Raw genomic sequence first — 16,853 nt, forward strand, 5'->3', positions numbered from 1 at the left:
GTTTAGTAAAGATATATCGATTTTTGCTCAAGTTATCGTGTTAACGGCCATGCGGAAGGACAGACGGACGACTGTGTATAAAAACTGGGCGTGACATCAACCGATTTCGCCCATTTTCACAGAAAACAGTTAACGCCATAAAATCTATGCCTCTACAAAATTTCAAAAGGATTGGTTAATTTTTGTTCGACTTATGGCATTAAAAGTATTCTAGACGAATTAAATTAAAAAGGGCGGAGCCATGCCCATTTTTAAATTTTCTTTTATTTTTGTATTTTGTTGCACCATATCATTACTGGAGTTGAATCTTGACATAATTTACTTATATACTGTAAAGATATTAAATATTTTGTTAAAATTTTACTTTAAAAAAAAATTTTTTTTAAAAGTGGGTGTGGTCCTTCTCCGATTTTGCTAATTTTTATTAAGCGTACATATAGTAATAAGAGTAACGTTCCTGCCAAATTTCATCATGATATCTTCAACGACTGCCAAATTACAGCTTGCAAAAGTTTTAAATTACCTTCTTTTAAAAGTGGGCGGTGCCACGCCCATTGTCCAAAATTTTACTAATTTTCTATTTTGCGTCATAAGTTCAACTCATCTACCAAGTTTCGTCGCTTTATCGGTCTTTCGTAATGAATTATCGCACTTTTTCGGTTTTTCGAAATTTTCGATATCGAAAAAGTGGGCGTGGTTATAGTCCGATATCGTTCATTTTAAATAGGGATCTGAGATGAGTGCTCAGGAACCTACATACCAAATTTCATCAAGATACCTCAAAATTTACTCAAGTTATCGTGTTAACGGACGGACGGACGGACGGACATGGCTCAATCAAATTTTTTTTCGATCCTGATTATTTTGATATATGGAAGTCTATATCTATCTCGATTCCTTTATATATGTACAACCAACCGTTATCCAATCAAACTTAATATACTCTGTGAGCTCTGCTCAACTGAGTATAAAAACGCGATTGGCACAGCACAAATCAGACACCAAACAATGCCAAAATTCTTTTACACATAAAACTGCGCTAATGGCACACTTTGCATCGAGCGGACACTCTCCCAATTTCGCTAAAGCATCCATCTTACAGCAAGAAGCAAATTATTCCAAGCGTTTCTCACTTGAAATGTTACACATTATAAACACTCCGCCAAATATACGACTGAACTACAAGACTGACACGGACAACGTCGCGCATATTTACAGACATTTAATTACAAATAAAGTAGTAACAAACTCCACGCCTAAGCAAGAGGCCGTGTAAATTAATGTATGTCATTTGTTGTTACTGTTTCATCAATATTTTGTTTATATAATGTTATTTGTTTGCATAGATTTTGCAGTTTATATCCCTGAGGACGGTTACCGCGGAGTAACCGAAATATATCGGATTTTTAAAGAAAACTTGTGTTTATTTTTTAATTAACCTCGAGCCGGCAAAAATATATATTTAAAAGTTTACTTCAATCTCGAAAACGACTTAACTCGTGTGAATGGAAGTTAGTTTCTAAGTGAAAATTCATCTGCCTTGCAGATGCCGTTCAGAGACATAAGACATGTAGGTCCCGTCCCGCAAGTTTGTAGGGAAATGTAAAAAGAGCACGACCCAAATTGGAAGCGAAGCTTGGCCTAGATCTCTTCGGAGATGAATCGGGCATAGAATTTGTTTATTATTGCTTAGGAAGTTTTTACAGAGTTGCTACTTATTAGAACTTTAAGTTTGGAATTTATTAAAATGTGCGAACATGGATACCGAAAGGGAGGTATTTGAAGTTGTCATGAAAAAAATAAAAATTTATAACTCGAGTTGACGCCGAAGGTTTCCCCTCATTACATTTACTTTTTATACTCAGTTGAGCAGAGCTCACAGAGTATATTAAGTTTGATTGGATAACGGTTGGTTGTACATATATAAAGGAATCGAGATAGATATAGACTTCCATATATCAAAATAATCAGGATCGAAAAAAAATTTGATTGAGCCATGTCCGTCCGTCCGTCCGTTAACACGATAACTTGAGTAAATTTTGAGGTATCTTGATGAAATTTGGTATGTAGGTTCCTGAGCACTCATCTCAGATCGCTATTTAAAATGAACGATATCGGACTATAACCACGCCCACTTTTTCGATATCGAAAACTTCGAAAAACCGAAAAAGTGCGATAATTCATTACCAAAGAACGATAAAGCGACGAAACTTGGTAGATGAGTTGAACTTATGACGCAAAATAGAAAATTAGTAAAATCTTGGACAATGGGCGTGGCACCGCCCACTTTTAAAAGAAGGTAATTTAAAACTTTTGCAAGCCGTAATTTGGCAGTCGTTGAAGACATCATGATGAAATTTGGCAGGAACGTTACTCTTATTACTATATGTACGCTTAATAAAAATTAGCAAAATCGGAGAAGGACCACGCCCACTTTTAAAAAAAAATTTTTTTTTAAAGTAAAATTTTAACAAAAAATTTAATACCTTTACAGTATATAAGTAAATTATGTCAAGATTCAACTCCAGTAATGATATGGTGCAACAAAATACAAAAGTAAAAGAAAATTTAAAAATGGCCGTGGCTCCGCCCTTTTTCATTTAATTTGTCTAGGATACTTTTAACGCCATAAGTCGAACAAAAATTAACCAGTCCTTTTGAAATTTGGTAGGGGCATAGATTTTATGGCGTTAACTGTTTTCTGTGAAAATGGGCGAAATCGGTTGATGTCACGCCCAGTTTTTATACACAGTCGTCCGTCTGTCCTTCCGCATGGCCGTTAACACGATAACTTGAGCAAAAATCGATATATCTTTACTAAACTCAGTTCACGTACTTATTTGAACTCACTTTATCTTGGCATGAAAAATGAACGAAATCTGACTATGACCACGCCCACTTTTTCGATATCGAAAATTACGAAAAATGAAAAAAATGCCATAATTCTATACCAAATACGAAAAAAGGGATGAAATATGGTAAGGTAATTGGATTGCTTTATTGACGCGAAATATAACTTTAGAAAAAACTTTATAAAATGGTTGTGACACCTACCATATTAAGTAGAAGAAAATGAAAAAGTTCTGCAGGGCGAAATAAAAAACCCTTAAAATCTTGGCAGGTATTACATATATAAATAAATTAGCGGTATCCAACAGATGATGTTCTGGGTCACCCTGGTCCACATTTTGGTCGATATCTGGAAAACGCCTTCACATATACAACTACCACCACTCCCTTTTAAAACTCTCATTAATACCTTTAATTTGATACCCATATCGTACAAACTATTTCTAGAGTCACCCCTGGTCCACCTTTATGGCGATATTTCGAAAAGGCGAACACCTAAAGAACGAAGGCCCACTCCCTTTTAAAAATCCTCATTAACACCTTTCATTTGATACACATATCGTACAAACAAAGTCTAGAGTCACCCCTGGTCCAGAAAGGCCCACTCCCTCTTAAAATACCCTTTAACCCCTTTCGTTTGATACCCATATTGCACAAACGAATTCTAGAGTCACCCCTGGCCCACCTTTATGGCGATATCTCGAAACGGCGTCCACCTATGGAACTAAGGCTTACTCCCTTTTAAAATACTCATTAACACTTTTCATTTGATACCCATATCGTACAAATGCTTTCTAGAGTCACACCTGGTCCATCTTTATGGCGATATCTCGAAAAGGCGTCCACCTATAGAACTAAGGCCCACTCCCTCTTAAAATACTCATTAACTCCTTTCGTTTGATACCCATATTGCACAAACGAATTCTAGAGTCACCCCTGGTCCACCTTTATGGCGATATCTCGAAAAGGGGTCCACCTATAGAACTAAGCCCCACGCCCTTTTAAAAGAATCATTAACACCTTTCATTTGATACCCATATCATACAAACAAATTCTAAAGTCACCCCTGGTCCACCTCTATGGCGATATCTCGAAAAGGCGAACACGTATAAAACGAAGGCCCACTCCCTTTTAAAAATACTCATTAACACCTTTCATTTGATACCCATATCGTACAAACAAAGTCTAGAGTCACCCCTGGTCCACCTTTATTGCGATACCTCGAAAATGCGTCCACCTATAGAACTAAGGCCCACTCCCTCTTAAAATACTCATTAACCCCTTTCGTTTGATACCCATATTGCACAAACGAATTCTAGAGTCACCCCTGGTCCATCTTTACAGCGATATCTCGAAAAGGCGTCCATCTATAGAACTTAGGTCCACGCCCTTTTAAAATACTCATTAATGCCTTTCATTTGATACACATGTCATACAAACACATTCCAGGGTTTCCCTCGGTTCATTTTCCTACATGGTTATTTTCCCTTATGTTGTCACCATAGCTCTCAACTGAGTATGTAATGTTCGGTTACATCCGAACTTAACCTTCCTTACTTGTTTATTTATTATTTGGTTTAAAAGAGTACAAGGTGAGTTAATATAAGTGTGTTAACAACTTTGTGTTCTTGACTAATACTTCTAGAACTTACATTTGCTGATAGCTATGTTGCTTCTAATATGTAGAGTCTTAATAATGTGAACGAGAATAATTGCTCTCAGTCCCGTAATTTATCTTTTCAACTTTGCTCCATTCCATTCCTGCAAAGTTTATCGAGTACAGCATTTGTGTTTTTTTTCTACCTCCTAATCTGGGGAATTTCTACCATTTCTGGGTTTACTCCATCCTTTGGCAGGTAATAACACTTTCTGTACCATAATAACAACTACAATATAGAACAACAGAAATGAAGAATTCAGATATTAAGGAAAAGAGGGAAGTACAAGGGTAAGGAGAGGTAAATAAAAAAAAAAAACAGAATAATTAAAAAAAAAATTCCACCACAGCGTCGACCAGTAAATAAATAAGAAAAGGTGTGTGAAAAAAATGTAAAGGTTATGTAAAAGATGATGAGGAGGGAATGAGGAAGGAGAATAAGGAACAAGAAGATATTATAATGATGATTGACATCCACAATTATTTCACGAATACTTCCCGCAGGTTTGGGGTTGTGCGAAATATTTCACCCGAATTTGAATGCAAAAGCGAATTTTAAGGGAATGATCACGCAAGTGCGATTGCGAGGTGTTGGGGCCTAACCCAAAGCGAATTCATAATTATACTCAGTTGAGCAGAGCTCACAGAGTATATTAACTTTGATTGGATAACGGTTGGTTGTACAGGTATAAAGGAATCGACATAGATATAGGCTTCCATATATCAAAATCATCAGTATCGAAAAAAAATTCGATTGAGCCATGTCCGTCCGTCCGTTAACACGATAACTTGAGTAAATTTTGAGGTGTCTTGATGAAATTTGGTATGTGGGTTCCTAGATACTCATCTCAAATCGCTATTTAAAATGAACAATATCGGACAATAACCACGCCCACTTTTTCGATATCGAAAATTTCGAAAAATCGAAAAAGTGCGATAATTCATTACCAAATACGGATTAAGCATGAAACTTGGTAGGTGAGTTGCACTTATGACGCAGAATAGAAAACTAGTAAAATTTTGGACAATGGGCGTGGCACCGCCCACTTTTAAAAGAAGGTAATTTAGAAGTTTTGCAAGCTGTAATTTGGCAGTCGTTGAAGATATCATGATGAAATTTGGCAGGAACGTTACACTTATTACTATATGCCTGCCTAATAAAAATTAGCAAAATCGGAGAACGACCACGCCCACTTTTTAAACAATTTTTTTTTTTAATTCAAATTATATCAAGAAGAATTTCCGAGCTCTAGGCCACATATATATATTAATAATAAAAATGCAATTATGTGTGGCCTAGAGCTCAGAAATTCTTCTTGATATAACTTTTGAAAGGCCGAAAATAAAAATAAAAACAAGATCAATTAAATTCAAATTTTAAAAGAAAAGTTAATATCTTTTTAAAGTATATAAGTAAATTATGTCAACATTCAACTCCAGTAATGATATAGTGCAAAAAAATGCAAAAATAAAAGAAAATTTCAAAATGGGCATGGCTCCGCCCTTTTTAATTTAATTCGTCTAGAATACTTTTAATGCAATAAGTCGAACAAAAATTTACAAATCCATTGTCAAATTTGGTAGGGGCATAGATTCTATGACGATAACTGTTTTTTGTAAAAAAGGGCGAAATCGGTTGAAGCCACGCCCAGTTTTTATACACAGTCGACCGTCTGTCGTTCCGCTCGGCCGTTAACACGATAACTTGAGCAAAAATCGATATATCTTTACTAAACTCAGTTCACGTACTTATCTGAACTCACTTTGTATTGGTGTAAAAAATGGCCGAAATCCGACTATGACCACGCCCACTTTTTCGATATCGAAAATTACGAAAAATGAAAAAAATGCCATAATTATATACCAAATATGAAAAAAAGGGATGACACATGGTAATTGTATTGGTCTATTGACGCAAAATATAACTTTAGAAAAAAACTTGGTAAAATGGGTGTGACACCTACCATATTAAGTAGAAGAAAATGAAAAGGTTTTGTAGGGCGAAATCAAAAGCCTTTGGAATCTTGGCAGGAATACTGTTCGTGGTATTACATATATAAATAAATTAGCGGTATCCGACAGATGATATTCTCGATCACCCTGGTCCACATTTTGGTCGATATCTCGAAAACGCCTTCACATATACAACTAAGGGCCACACCCTTTTAAAACCCTCATTAATACCTTTAATTTGATACCCATATCGTACAAACACATTCTAGAGTCACCCCTGGTCCACGTTTATGGCGATATCCTGAAAAGGCGTCCACCAATAGAACTAAGGCCCACTCCCTTTTAAAACACTTATTAACACCTTTCGTTTGATACCCATATTGTACAAACGCATCCTAGAGTCAACCCTGGTCCACTTTTATAACGATATTCCGAAAAGGCGTCCACCTATAGAATTAAGGCCCACTCCCTTTTAAAATACTCATTAACACCTTTCATTTGATACCCATATAGTACAAAAAATTCTAGAGTCACCCCTGGTCCATCTTTATGGCGATATCTCGAAAAGGCGTCCATCTATAGAACTATGGCCCACTTCCCCTTAAAATACTCCTTAATACCTTCCATTTGATACACATGTCATACAAACACATTCCAGCGTTACCCTAGGTTCCTTTTACAACATGGTGATTTTCCCTTATTTTGTCTCCACAGCTCTCAACTGAGTATGTAATGTTCGGTTACACCCGAACTTAGCCTTCCTTACTTGTTATATATACTAGTATCGCCTGTGGTCGAAATTCGACCAACGTGTATTTTTTTCAACTCAGTCTATGCATCAAGTGTTGGAAATATAGCAGACTGGTCTAACCTACTTAACTTTTTCTGTAAAATTTTGAATTTTATCTAAGACTTTGTACTTTTTGATTGTATTTTCTTAAATTTTCTACAAACTTTTCACATGTAATTATAAAGTTTTGGTATGGAGCTCCTTAAACAAAAATATAAAAATTATGTAAAATCAAATGAAATTGACATAGAATTATGGTGAAATTACTTGAAATTAAGTTAAGTGAACAAACAGTTCCATATCAAAGCGCAATAAGCGCACTTAGATTTTTTTCCGGGTTTTAATGTGATCATTGTGGAAATATGAAGATCCTAATCTTCGGATAGAGCACTTACATAATTTGTCCAAAGATGGCGCGATTTTGTGCAAGAAAGTAAATATCGATATTTGGAGAGATTGTTGGATTTACAAAAAACGTTTTCTATTAATTATAAACAAATAGAGTAAGTAATATTTGTTAACAAAAATAGGCCTATACACTGCGGCTGATTTATACGAATCGATTCATATCACTTTTATATGATTTTACGTATGCTAACTATGCGAAACCGCCTGTCAATTGTTTGTATGGAAATTTTGTTAGCATATTAATATATAGATAGTGGGTAATATACTGCCTACACAATACGGCCGCCATGATACCGGTTGCCGTTTTGCCCTAAAATCAGAAAACGGTTTTGGAACGTTTTTTTTTTTTTTTCATTTAATATACAACGTGAAATTTTCCGATTCAGTCAAGTTGCATTTAAATAATAATAACCTAAGTTGAAATAAAAGAATATATAATAAAATAAAATAAGAAATAAAATAAATTAGCTTAAAAATAGTATAAAAAATTTAATGTTATATTTTTGTAACTTTTTTTTTTTTGTTCAGTATAAGACGTACTTTATCTAAATTGAAGATTAAATCTGCAAATGCAAAAACATTTTGGGGCAAATTTGCCATTAATTGTTATAAATAAATAAATTTAGTGAGTTTGAACAAAAGTTGACTCATTATTTCTGATTTAATTTTTTTAAAGCACCTAAAATGAAAAACAAAGAATCTGTTAAATAAAGACCTATGCTTTTACGTGTAAGTAAAATTTGTCCAAAAAATAGGGCGGTTAAGTTATTACTTCTCTTTAAAGTTTTTTTGTGCGCTAACAATTATTTTAGAACAATTTTTTAAGGATTTTGGTACAAACCAATATAGGTAATTGGAAACAATGGGAAACAATATTTTATTTCAATAGAAAATGAGCGAATCAGTAGTTCTTTCACCGTTTGTCGTGTACAAATATATACATATGTAGAGATGAAACATTTGAGCAACGCAACAATTGAGAATTTGGAGCTATTTACTCAGAGGGGTTTGTAAACATAATGCATCCTACAGATGGCAATTTCCATAGTTGCACAGATTTTCGAATTTACAAAAAACTTTTTCTATTAATTATAAACAAATAGAGTAATATTTGTTAACAAAAATAGGCCTATGCACTGCGGCTGATCAATACGAATCGATTAATATCACTTTTATATGATTTTGCGTATGCTAAGTATGCGAAACAGCCTGTCAATTGATTGTATGGAAATTTTGTTAGCGTATTAATATATAGATTATACTATCTCGAAAACGGCTTGACTTATTTTGATAAATTCGGCACTACTTCTAAGATTTATTAGATCCACCGAGCTTGGTTTGAAGAAGTTATGCCCTTTTTCAATTAGATAAGTAAAATCTACATAAACGAAAAGTTATCGATTATTATATTTAGATATGTTTTCAAGTTATTGAACTGTTATCCAAAAGCTATCAGTTTTTTTATCAGAATGGTACTTATTTGCTATCAGCGTGTTATCGATGTGCTATCGAAAAGTTATTGCTTTGTTATCGAAAAGTTATCGATGTCTTAGCAAAAAGTTATCCTTATTTCAAAGATTCTAGGTTTATTATCGAAAAGTTATCGATTTTTATGGAAATGTTGTCGACTTGTTATTAATTATTTGCTATAGAAAATTTTTCGGTATGTTATCCAAAAGTTATTGATTTGTTATCGAAAAAATATTGATTTGTTACCGACCAGTTAGTGCATACGTATCGAAAAATAATCTATTATAAATCGAAAAGTTAGCAATATTTTATCTAAGATTTATGGATTTGTTACTGAAAATTTATAATTTTTTATCGGAGCATTACCACGTAATTATTGGCTTGCTATCGATTTGTTATTGCAAAATTATCGACATCCTATCAGAGTGCTATTAGTATCAATATCGACAACTCATCGGTTTTTATGAAACAGATACCGACAAAACTTATTTAAAAATTCATGACTCATCTCTAACCCGTCGTTAATCAACCCGTCTTGAAGAAACCAATAAGAGCCCGAGGACTCGAAGATTTAAAGCCGATAGCAAACCGATATGAAGCTAACAAATATCTCCTCAAAAAGCCCGAATTTATTGTTTTCCTCAAAGATACCTCTGTTGTGGTTTGACTTTAACTCCCAAGTGAGCTTTTGTTTACTTAAAAACATTACTTTTCAAGACGTCCGTCTGTATGTTTCTACATTGAACTTCACGCCATTTTTATACTCAGCTGAGCAGAGCTCACAGTGTATATTGATTTTGTTCGCATATCCGTACCCCGTAACGGCATAAACAAATCGAGATAGATATAGACTTCTATATATCAAAATGATCTGACCGAAAAAAGAAATTCATTTAGCCATGTCCGTCCGACCGTCCGTCCGTCTGTTCGTAAACACGAGAACTTGAGTAATTTTGAGGTATCTTAGTGAAATTTCGAATGTAAGTTCCTGGGCACTCATCTCAGATCGCTATTTAAAATGAAAGAAATCGGATTATAACCACGCCCACTTTTTCGATATCGAAAATTTCGAAAAACCGAAAAAGTGCGATGATTCATTACCAAAGACGGATAAAGCGATGAAACTTGGTAGATGGGTTGACCTTATGACGCAGAATAGAAAATTAGTAAAGTTTTGGACAATGGGAATGGCACCGCCCACTTTTAAAAGAAGGTAATTAAAAAGTTTTGCAAGCTGTAATTTGGCAGTCTTTGAAGATGAAATTTGGCAGGAACGGTACTCCTATTACTGTATGTGTTCTAAACAAAAATTAGCAAAATCAAATGACGAACACGCCCACTTTAAAAAAAAAAATTTTAAAAGTAAAATTTTAACAAAAAAATTAAATATCTTTACAGTATATAAGTAAATTATGTCAACATTCAACTCCAAAATTTGTCACCAAAGCTCTCAGCTGCGTATGTAACGATCGGTTATACCCGAACTTAGCCTTCCTTACTTGTTTTCGATAATTTCAACTGATTTTTTTGAACGCCTGCATCGATTTAAGTTTACCAAACAAGTGGGCAGATTAAACCAAAAAATATTATGATCGCCTATACGTCCGAAGAATCATCCCATACTTAAATGAAACTCATCTCAAAAAAAACAGATGAGAATGAGCCATCAGATACATCGGCGGGCCTATGATCAAATGAATGCATGAGCTATGTTTACGTTGGAAATTTGGATAATTATATGCATGTGGCCTCAGCCAAGAAAAAAAATTCAAACGTTAAGAAAGCTTATCAATATTGTATTTGCGTAAGACCAGCGGGTGTTAGAATTTTTTAGAATTTTTATAAAACGATATACAATTACGGATATTTGCTCTAACATATTCATATAATCATAAATTCCTCTTCCTCTTCACGTCTTAAAAAATTTGCTTCTTAACATAATCTATTTTCATATTTTCAGTGATACGTTTTAACAAAGGTGACTCTTCACAACGTAGCAAAGAAGGTTGTGGTAACTTAAATGTTGTGGGCTGTGATACTTCGTAATGAAAACCTGCATCAAACCGGTCAAATGCTACGGAAGACGCCCTTTTGCGTTGCTCTTTACCTTGTAAATCAATCACTTTCTGCCGAATTTTTCCTAAATTCGTCGGTATTTCATTCACTATAGTTGTCATCTCGTACCTATCAACTTTTGTGTCCAGAATATCTTGAATATCTTCTAATGATTTCAAAAGTTGCTCATGCAATTTGGTAAACCTTTGGTCACATATCTCAGTAAGCTTAGAAATTTCATCAGTTAGTTCAAGCTTATTTGTCAGCGCTGTGATGCGCTTGAACAACATGCTTAGTTTTGTCTCCAGGTAGTCCAATTTTGGTTCGATACCTTTAATAGCTTTAACAGCAGGTAGCACTATGTGTGGGATGAGTAGTTTTGCTACATTTCCATTTATGAGTTGCTCGCAAATTGTGCGTTCTAAGGGATCTAAAACACTGAACGATTCTTCACTTGATGGTTGGTATGTTTGATAAGGTGATATATGTGTTGACTCATTTGGCTCAGTATGCTTTTCTTTTATTTCTATTAGATGTTCATTTAACTGAAACTCCAAATCAGCAATGCATTTCTCCAATGAATCTAATTTATCGAAATCTTCAAATTTTGTTGCAGAACTTTGACAATCGAATAGCAAAATAGGCTGAGTGGTAATTTTTAATAACTCCTCCATTTGCTTGGCTTCATATCCGGTTATGGTCAGTTTTTCATTCTGGCAATTCAGTTTCTTTAAAATCATATTCAACAGGCTATGTAGGATAGCTGTGTTTGTGCCGGTTAGCATAGGCGCTCCTAAAGCGAGATTTGATAAATCTTGTAAAATGAATTCGTTACTTTTGGAAGTATCCATTGCCACTTGATGGAGAAGCAAGAAAAATTAAAGATTTGAACAGTTTTCTTTATTATTATTTTTAAATAATTGCCTTAATTTAGAATTAGTTAAAGTGATTAAAAAATGAAGGTAACTAGGAAATATATTTTCCCGGAGGTACTAATAACCTCAATGTACTCGTATTATAAACATTTTTGGGCAAAAATGGTAATACTTCATTATCATCATCATTAATTGACGCTTAATGACCTGAGCGATTTCGTAACAAGTCAAGCCTGCTTTTCTTGTATTCCGATAACTGACGCCAATTGGGAGCACCAAAGGAGGCTTTCTTGGCTGGAGCCACTTCGTCCGGTCGCTTAACATGGCCTAACGAGCGAAGCCTTTCGGTTTTTATTAGTTGCACTTCTTCACTTCACTCTTCATATCTGCCTAAAGCTTATACACCTCATTATCACGGTCAGGACCATAAATGTTTCGGAAAACTTTCATTTCATGAACTTTCCGTTCATGATTCCGAGCCACACATTCATTCATTAATTGGTGCTTAACCTCCTAAGCGGTTTTGACCTTTTCATAAGAAGTCACGCCAGCTATCACTGTTTCGCGATAACTGACGCCAAACGGGAGCACCAAGGGAAGTCAAGTCTTCCTCCACCTGCCTGTTACAACTCAGTAGAGGTCTCCCTTTTCCTCTGCTTTCAAACTGCGGTGTTGGCTGAAATACTTTTTGGGTTAGAACGTCGTCGTTCATTCGCATAACATAACCTAGCCGGCGCAGCCTTTGCGCTTTTATTATCTTTATATTTGCGTAAAGCTCATACAGCTCATTAGTGTACCTCCTTCAACACTTGACGTGGACATCACGAACAGGTTCATAAATATTTCGGAAAACTTTCTTTCGAACACTCCACAAGCCATCTCACCTTCTCTCGACGCCGTTGAATAATTCCGAGCTATAAATAAGAACCAATATGATAAGCGACTTGTTCCAGTGTATTGTCATCATTTATCCACCCTGTCGGAAAATCAACAATTGCTAATAATGCAGGTTCTCAAATAGACGAAATACTTCAAAGTCTCGAATTTATATCGGACATCAGTGACGTGGCTATCGAGTAGCGATAGCGTCGTTTCTTTCTTGATTTATCTAATCCACTTTCTTTTGCTGTATCTAATCAAGAGAAGAAAGTCACGACATGATGGAAAAGCCCAAACTATCAATTTCATCAGCATGCGCCAGTTGTAGGCTCTAATAAATTATTGTACCATTTCTATTAAGTCTTGATGCTGGAATTATATTCTCAGCATTATGTTAAAGTAGTCACACAAAAGGGAGTAGCATAGTCTGAAGCCTCGTTTGATATCAAGTGGCTCGATAAGTTCCTTTCCCATCCTTGTGGAGCTGGTGGAGTTGCTGTTACCTAAACGCAGATACAGTAATATACAAACAACTCTTTTCTGCGCGGTCAAATGCTTCTGTGAAGTCGACAAAAAGTTGATGAGTGTTAATTCTCTTATCTGATTCCCTATCTGCGCTTCGAGGGAGATCTTAAAGCCACAATAGAGGTGGACGGTTGGCGCAGAGGAGCTCAAATGGCGGACGAGGCGATACATGTATACACAGATGGTTCCCAAGTAGTGGAAGGAGTAGGGTCTGCGGTATACTGTGCTGATCCGGAAATAAACAGATCCTGCAAGCTGCCACATCACTGTAGTGTTTTCCAAGCGGAAATATTAGCCGTAACGAAAGCAGTCGACACTTTGAAAGAGAATAGCTTGAGCTGCAACCGTTCTAAGTTTTATATTGACAGTCAAGCAGAAATTAGGGCAATAACCTCGCATAGCACAGCATATAAGAGAATCGAAACAGGGAGTAGCATACATCTATATTGGGTCCAAGGGCATATGGTAAAAGATGGGAATGAAACAGCTGATGAACTAGCTAAAAAGGGCGCATCCCTTGAAGCTTGCTCTGTAGACGCCCTATTAGACTGGGCGAGATTAAGCGAAGACGAGAGGTGCACATGATCGACCAATCGGAAAAGGCGTGGGTTCAAATGCGTGGCTGTAAGGTGTCGAAAATTATGTGTAGGTCTTCCAACCTTAGACTAACAAAGTTGCTTCTATCATTAACAAGTAAGGAAGGCTAAGTTCGGGTGTAACCGAACATTACATACTCAGTTGAGAGCTATGGAGACAAAGTAAGGGAAAATCACCATGTAGGAAAATGAACCTAGGCTAACCCTGGAATGTGTTTGTATGACATGTGTATCAAATGGATGTTATTAAAGAGTATTTTTAGAGGGCCATGGTTCTATAGGTGGACGCCATTTAGGGATATCGCCATAAAGGTGGACCAGGGCTGACTCTAGAATTTGTTTGTACGATATGGGTATCCCTGGCATGCAGAATAATGTTTCTTTCATTAATAACTGTCAAAATCTTGAGCCAAATGGAGGAAAACAAAATACAGTCAAACTTGCTGATGTATTGAATAACGCCATTAACATCACCATATGTTTCCGCTGTCAAATTTAGCCCAAGTAACTCGGGCCCGGGGTAAATGAACCCCTCACCACCCCCCCCCCCCTCCCCGTGAGAAGTGTTCCGTCTACAACCTAAGCACACTCTCTACTACCATTATAGTGCTGAATTAAGAGTATTTATTATTCGTCTGTTCAATGTGAAGAACCAATAACAAACTGCAATTAATATTTAGGAAATCATCGAAACTCGTCAGAATGAAAACCAAAGAGCACAACTCATGGGTCAATTATAGTTGAACCATGGCTCAACTAAAACAAATTTTTCGAAATTACAAAATTTTGTAAATATTTTTTAAGGTGTGTTTTGTAAATACCTTTTTGAAACAGAACTTTTTGGCCTTGCTTTGTACATCTCTGTAAATTTTTTTTTTATTCTTTACACCAAACTCGCATAAAACTAAACAAATAAACAACAATACTTAAAATAAAATGGATACACCTTCCGTAACAAATTTTACATTGCAACAGCTGGCGAATCTTGCGCTGGGCACCGAACAAATAACCGGCGTCAATACAATCCTACTACATAGTTTGCTCAATCAAATGCTAAAAAAGTTGAATTGCCAAAACGAGAAAGTCTCCATAGATGGATATGAAGCTATGCAAATGCAAAGAATACTCAACGAATCAACCGTTACACCGATTGTATTCAACGAACAAAATTTTGACGTAATCCTAAAGAGGTTCGATAATTTGGATAAAATGGAAAAAAGTCTCAATGAAACTGAAACACAACTAAACGAACATCTACTCGGCATACGTCAATATCTCAGTCGGCTTGAGCAGCTCGTGCCATGTCGGTTTAAAGATGATGACTATTATGAATTATGCGAAGATATTTGCAGCACACTCGATCCAGATATAGAAAGTGCTTGCGATACGTTGAGGAGATCGGCTTTCTTGCGTAGAATATTAGTATGTATTTGTCATCCAGCCATACGTACTTACGTCAATTTAGAGACTCGTATCGAGATGCTAGAAAATGAATTATGTCTGCTGATGAATCGTTTGGATGCAAAATTTGATGTCCTGCATCTTATTAATACGCTAACGGATGATTTTGAATGGTGTAGTCAAGAATATGAGAGTGTGCATGAAAGCTTTTTGAAAGCTTTGAATGAGATACAGGACATACTCGATGCCAAAGTTAATAAATATCAAATGGTACAACTGAAAGATTATATAACTGAACGTTATGATAGCATTTGGGAACAACTAAATAAACTACAATTGGAGGGACGTTGTCAGCGTGCTGCTGCTGTTTTAATCGACGATGATGATGATGAGACGGGTTCGAAGAAACCTTTCAGGAAATCTAAGCAGACATGTCAATGTGATGGTGTGCATTTGCATGCTGCACGTGAACAAAAATTAATGGATCGTATTGCACGTGTTGATATTAAACGTGTAAAAGTTTTGTTGGAAACCAAAGGACGCCGGTCTTGTTATACTCCTTAGTAATGGCTATGGTATATTTTTTCTAAATAATAAAATTTGGTATCTATTGTAAAAAACAAAAATCAATTATTTTCCCCAAAAGTGGTTTGGAGGCATATATGTATGTATTAATATATTACATATATGTTTGGAGGTAAAAATTAGCAGTAAAAAATATACTGGGTGATTTATTAAGTTATCGATTTTTTTTTATAAAAATTACGAGTCCCACAAGACGAACAGACTACCTGATTCCCTATCTGCGTTTCGAGGCAGATCTTAGAGCCACAATAGAGGTGGACGATTGGCGCAAGGGTGCGCAAATGACGGACGAGGCGATACATGTGCACACAGATGGTTCCAAAGTAGTGGATGGAGTAGGGTCTGCGGTATACTGTGCTGATCCGGAAATAAGCAGATCCTACAGGCTGCCGGATTACTGTAGTGTTTTACAAGCGGAAATATTAGCCGTAAACAAAGCAATAGAAACCCTGGAAGAGAAAAGCTTAAGCTGCAACCGTGTTAACTTTTATATTGACAGTCAAGCAGCAATTAAGGCAATAATATCGCATAGCACAGCATCTAAATGCGTGTTAGAGTGTAAGCAGTCTCTGGAGAGAATCAGGACAGGGAGAAACATACATCTATATTGGGTCCCAGGACATATGGGAATAGATGGGAATGAAAAAGCGGATGAACTAGCTAAAACGGGCGCATCCCTTGAAGCTTGCTCCGTAGGCGTCACAATTAGACTGGGGGAGATTAAGCGAAGGCGAGGGGTGCACATGATCGACCAAGCGGGAAAGGCGTGGGTTCAAGCGCGGGGCTGTAAAGTGCCGAAAATTATGTGT

At 36.0% G+C, this 16,853-nt stretch overlaps 1 protein-coding gene across 1 annotated transcript; it reads left to right on the forward strand.

Moving 5' to 3' along the window:
• The first annotated feature begins 14,994 nt into the window (after positions 1–14,994).
• Positions 14,995–16,023, forward strand: LOC137254356 (uncharacterized). Its single transcript, XM_067792004.1, has one exon. It carries the CDS (start codon positions 14,995–14,997, stop codon positions 16,021–16,023), a length of 1,029 nt encoding a protein of 342 aa, XP_067648105.1.
• The last annotated feature ends 830 nt before the right edge of the window (positions 16,024–16,853 follow it).

Source organism: Eurosta solidaginis, chromosome 5, assembly GCF_040869045.1.
Source record: "Eurosta solidaginis isolate ZX-2024a chromosome 5, ASM4086904v1, whole genome shotgun sequence".
Taxonomy (NCBI): domain Eukaryota; kingdom Metazoa; phylum Arthropoda; class Insecta; order Diptera; family Tephritidae; genus Eurosta; species Eurosta solidaginis.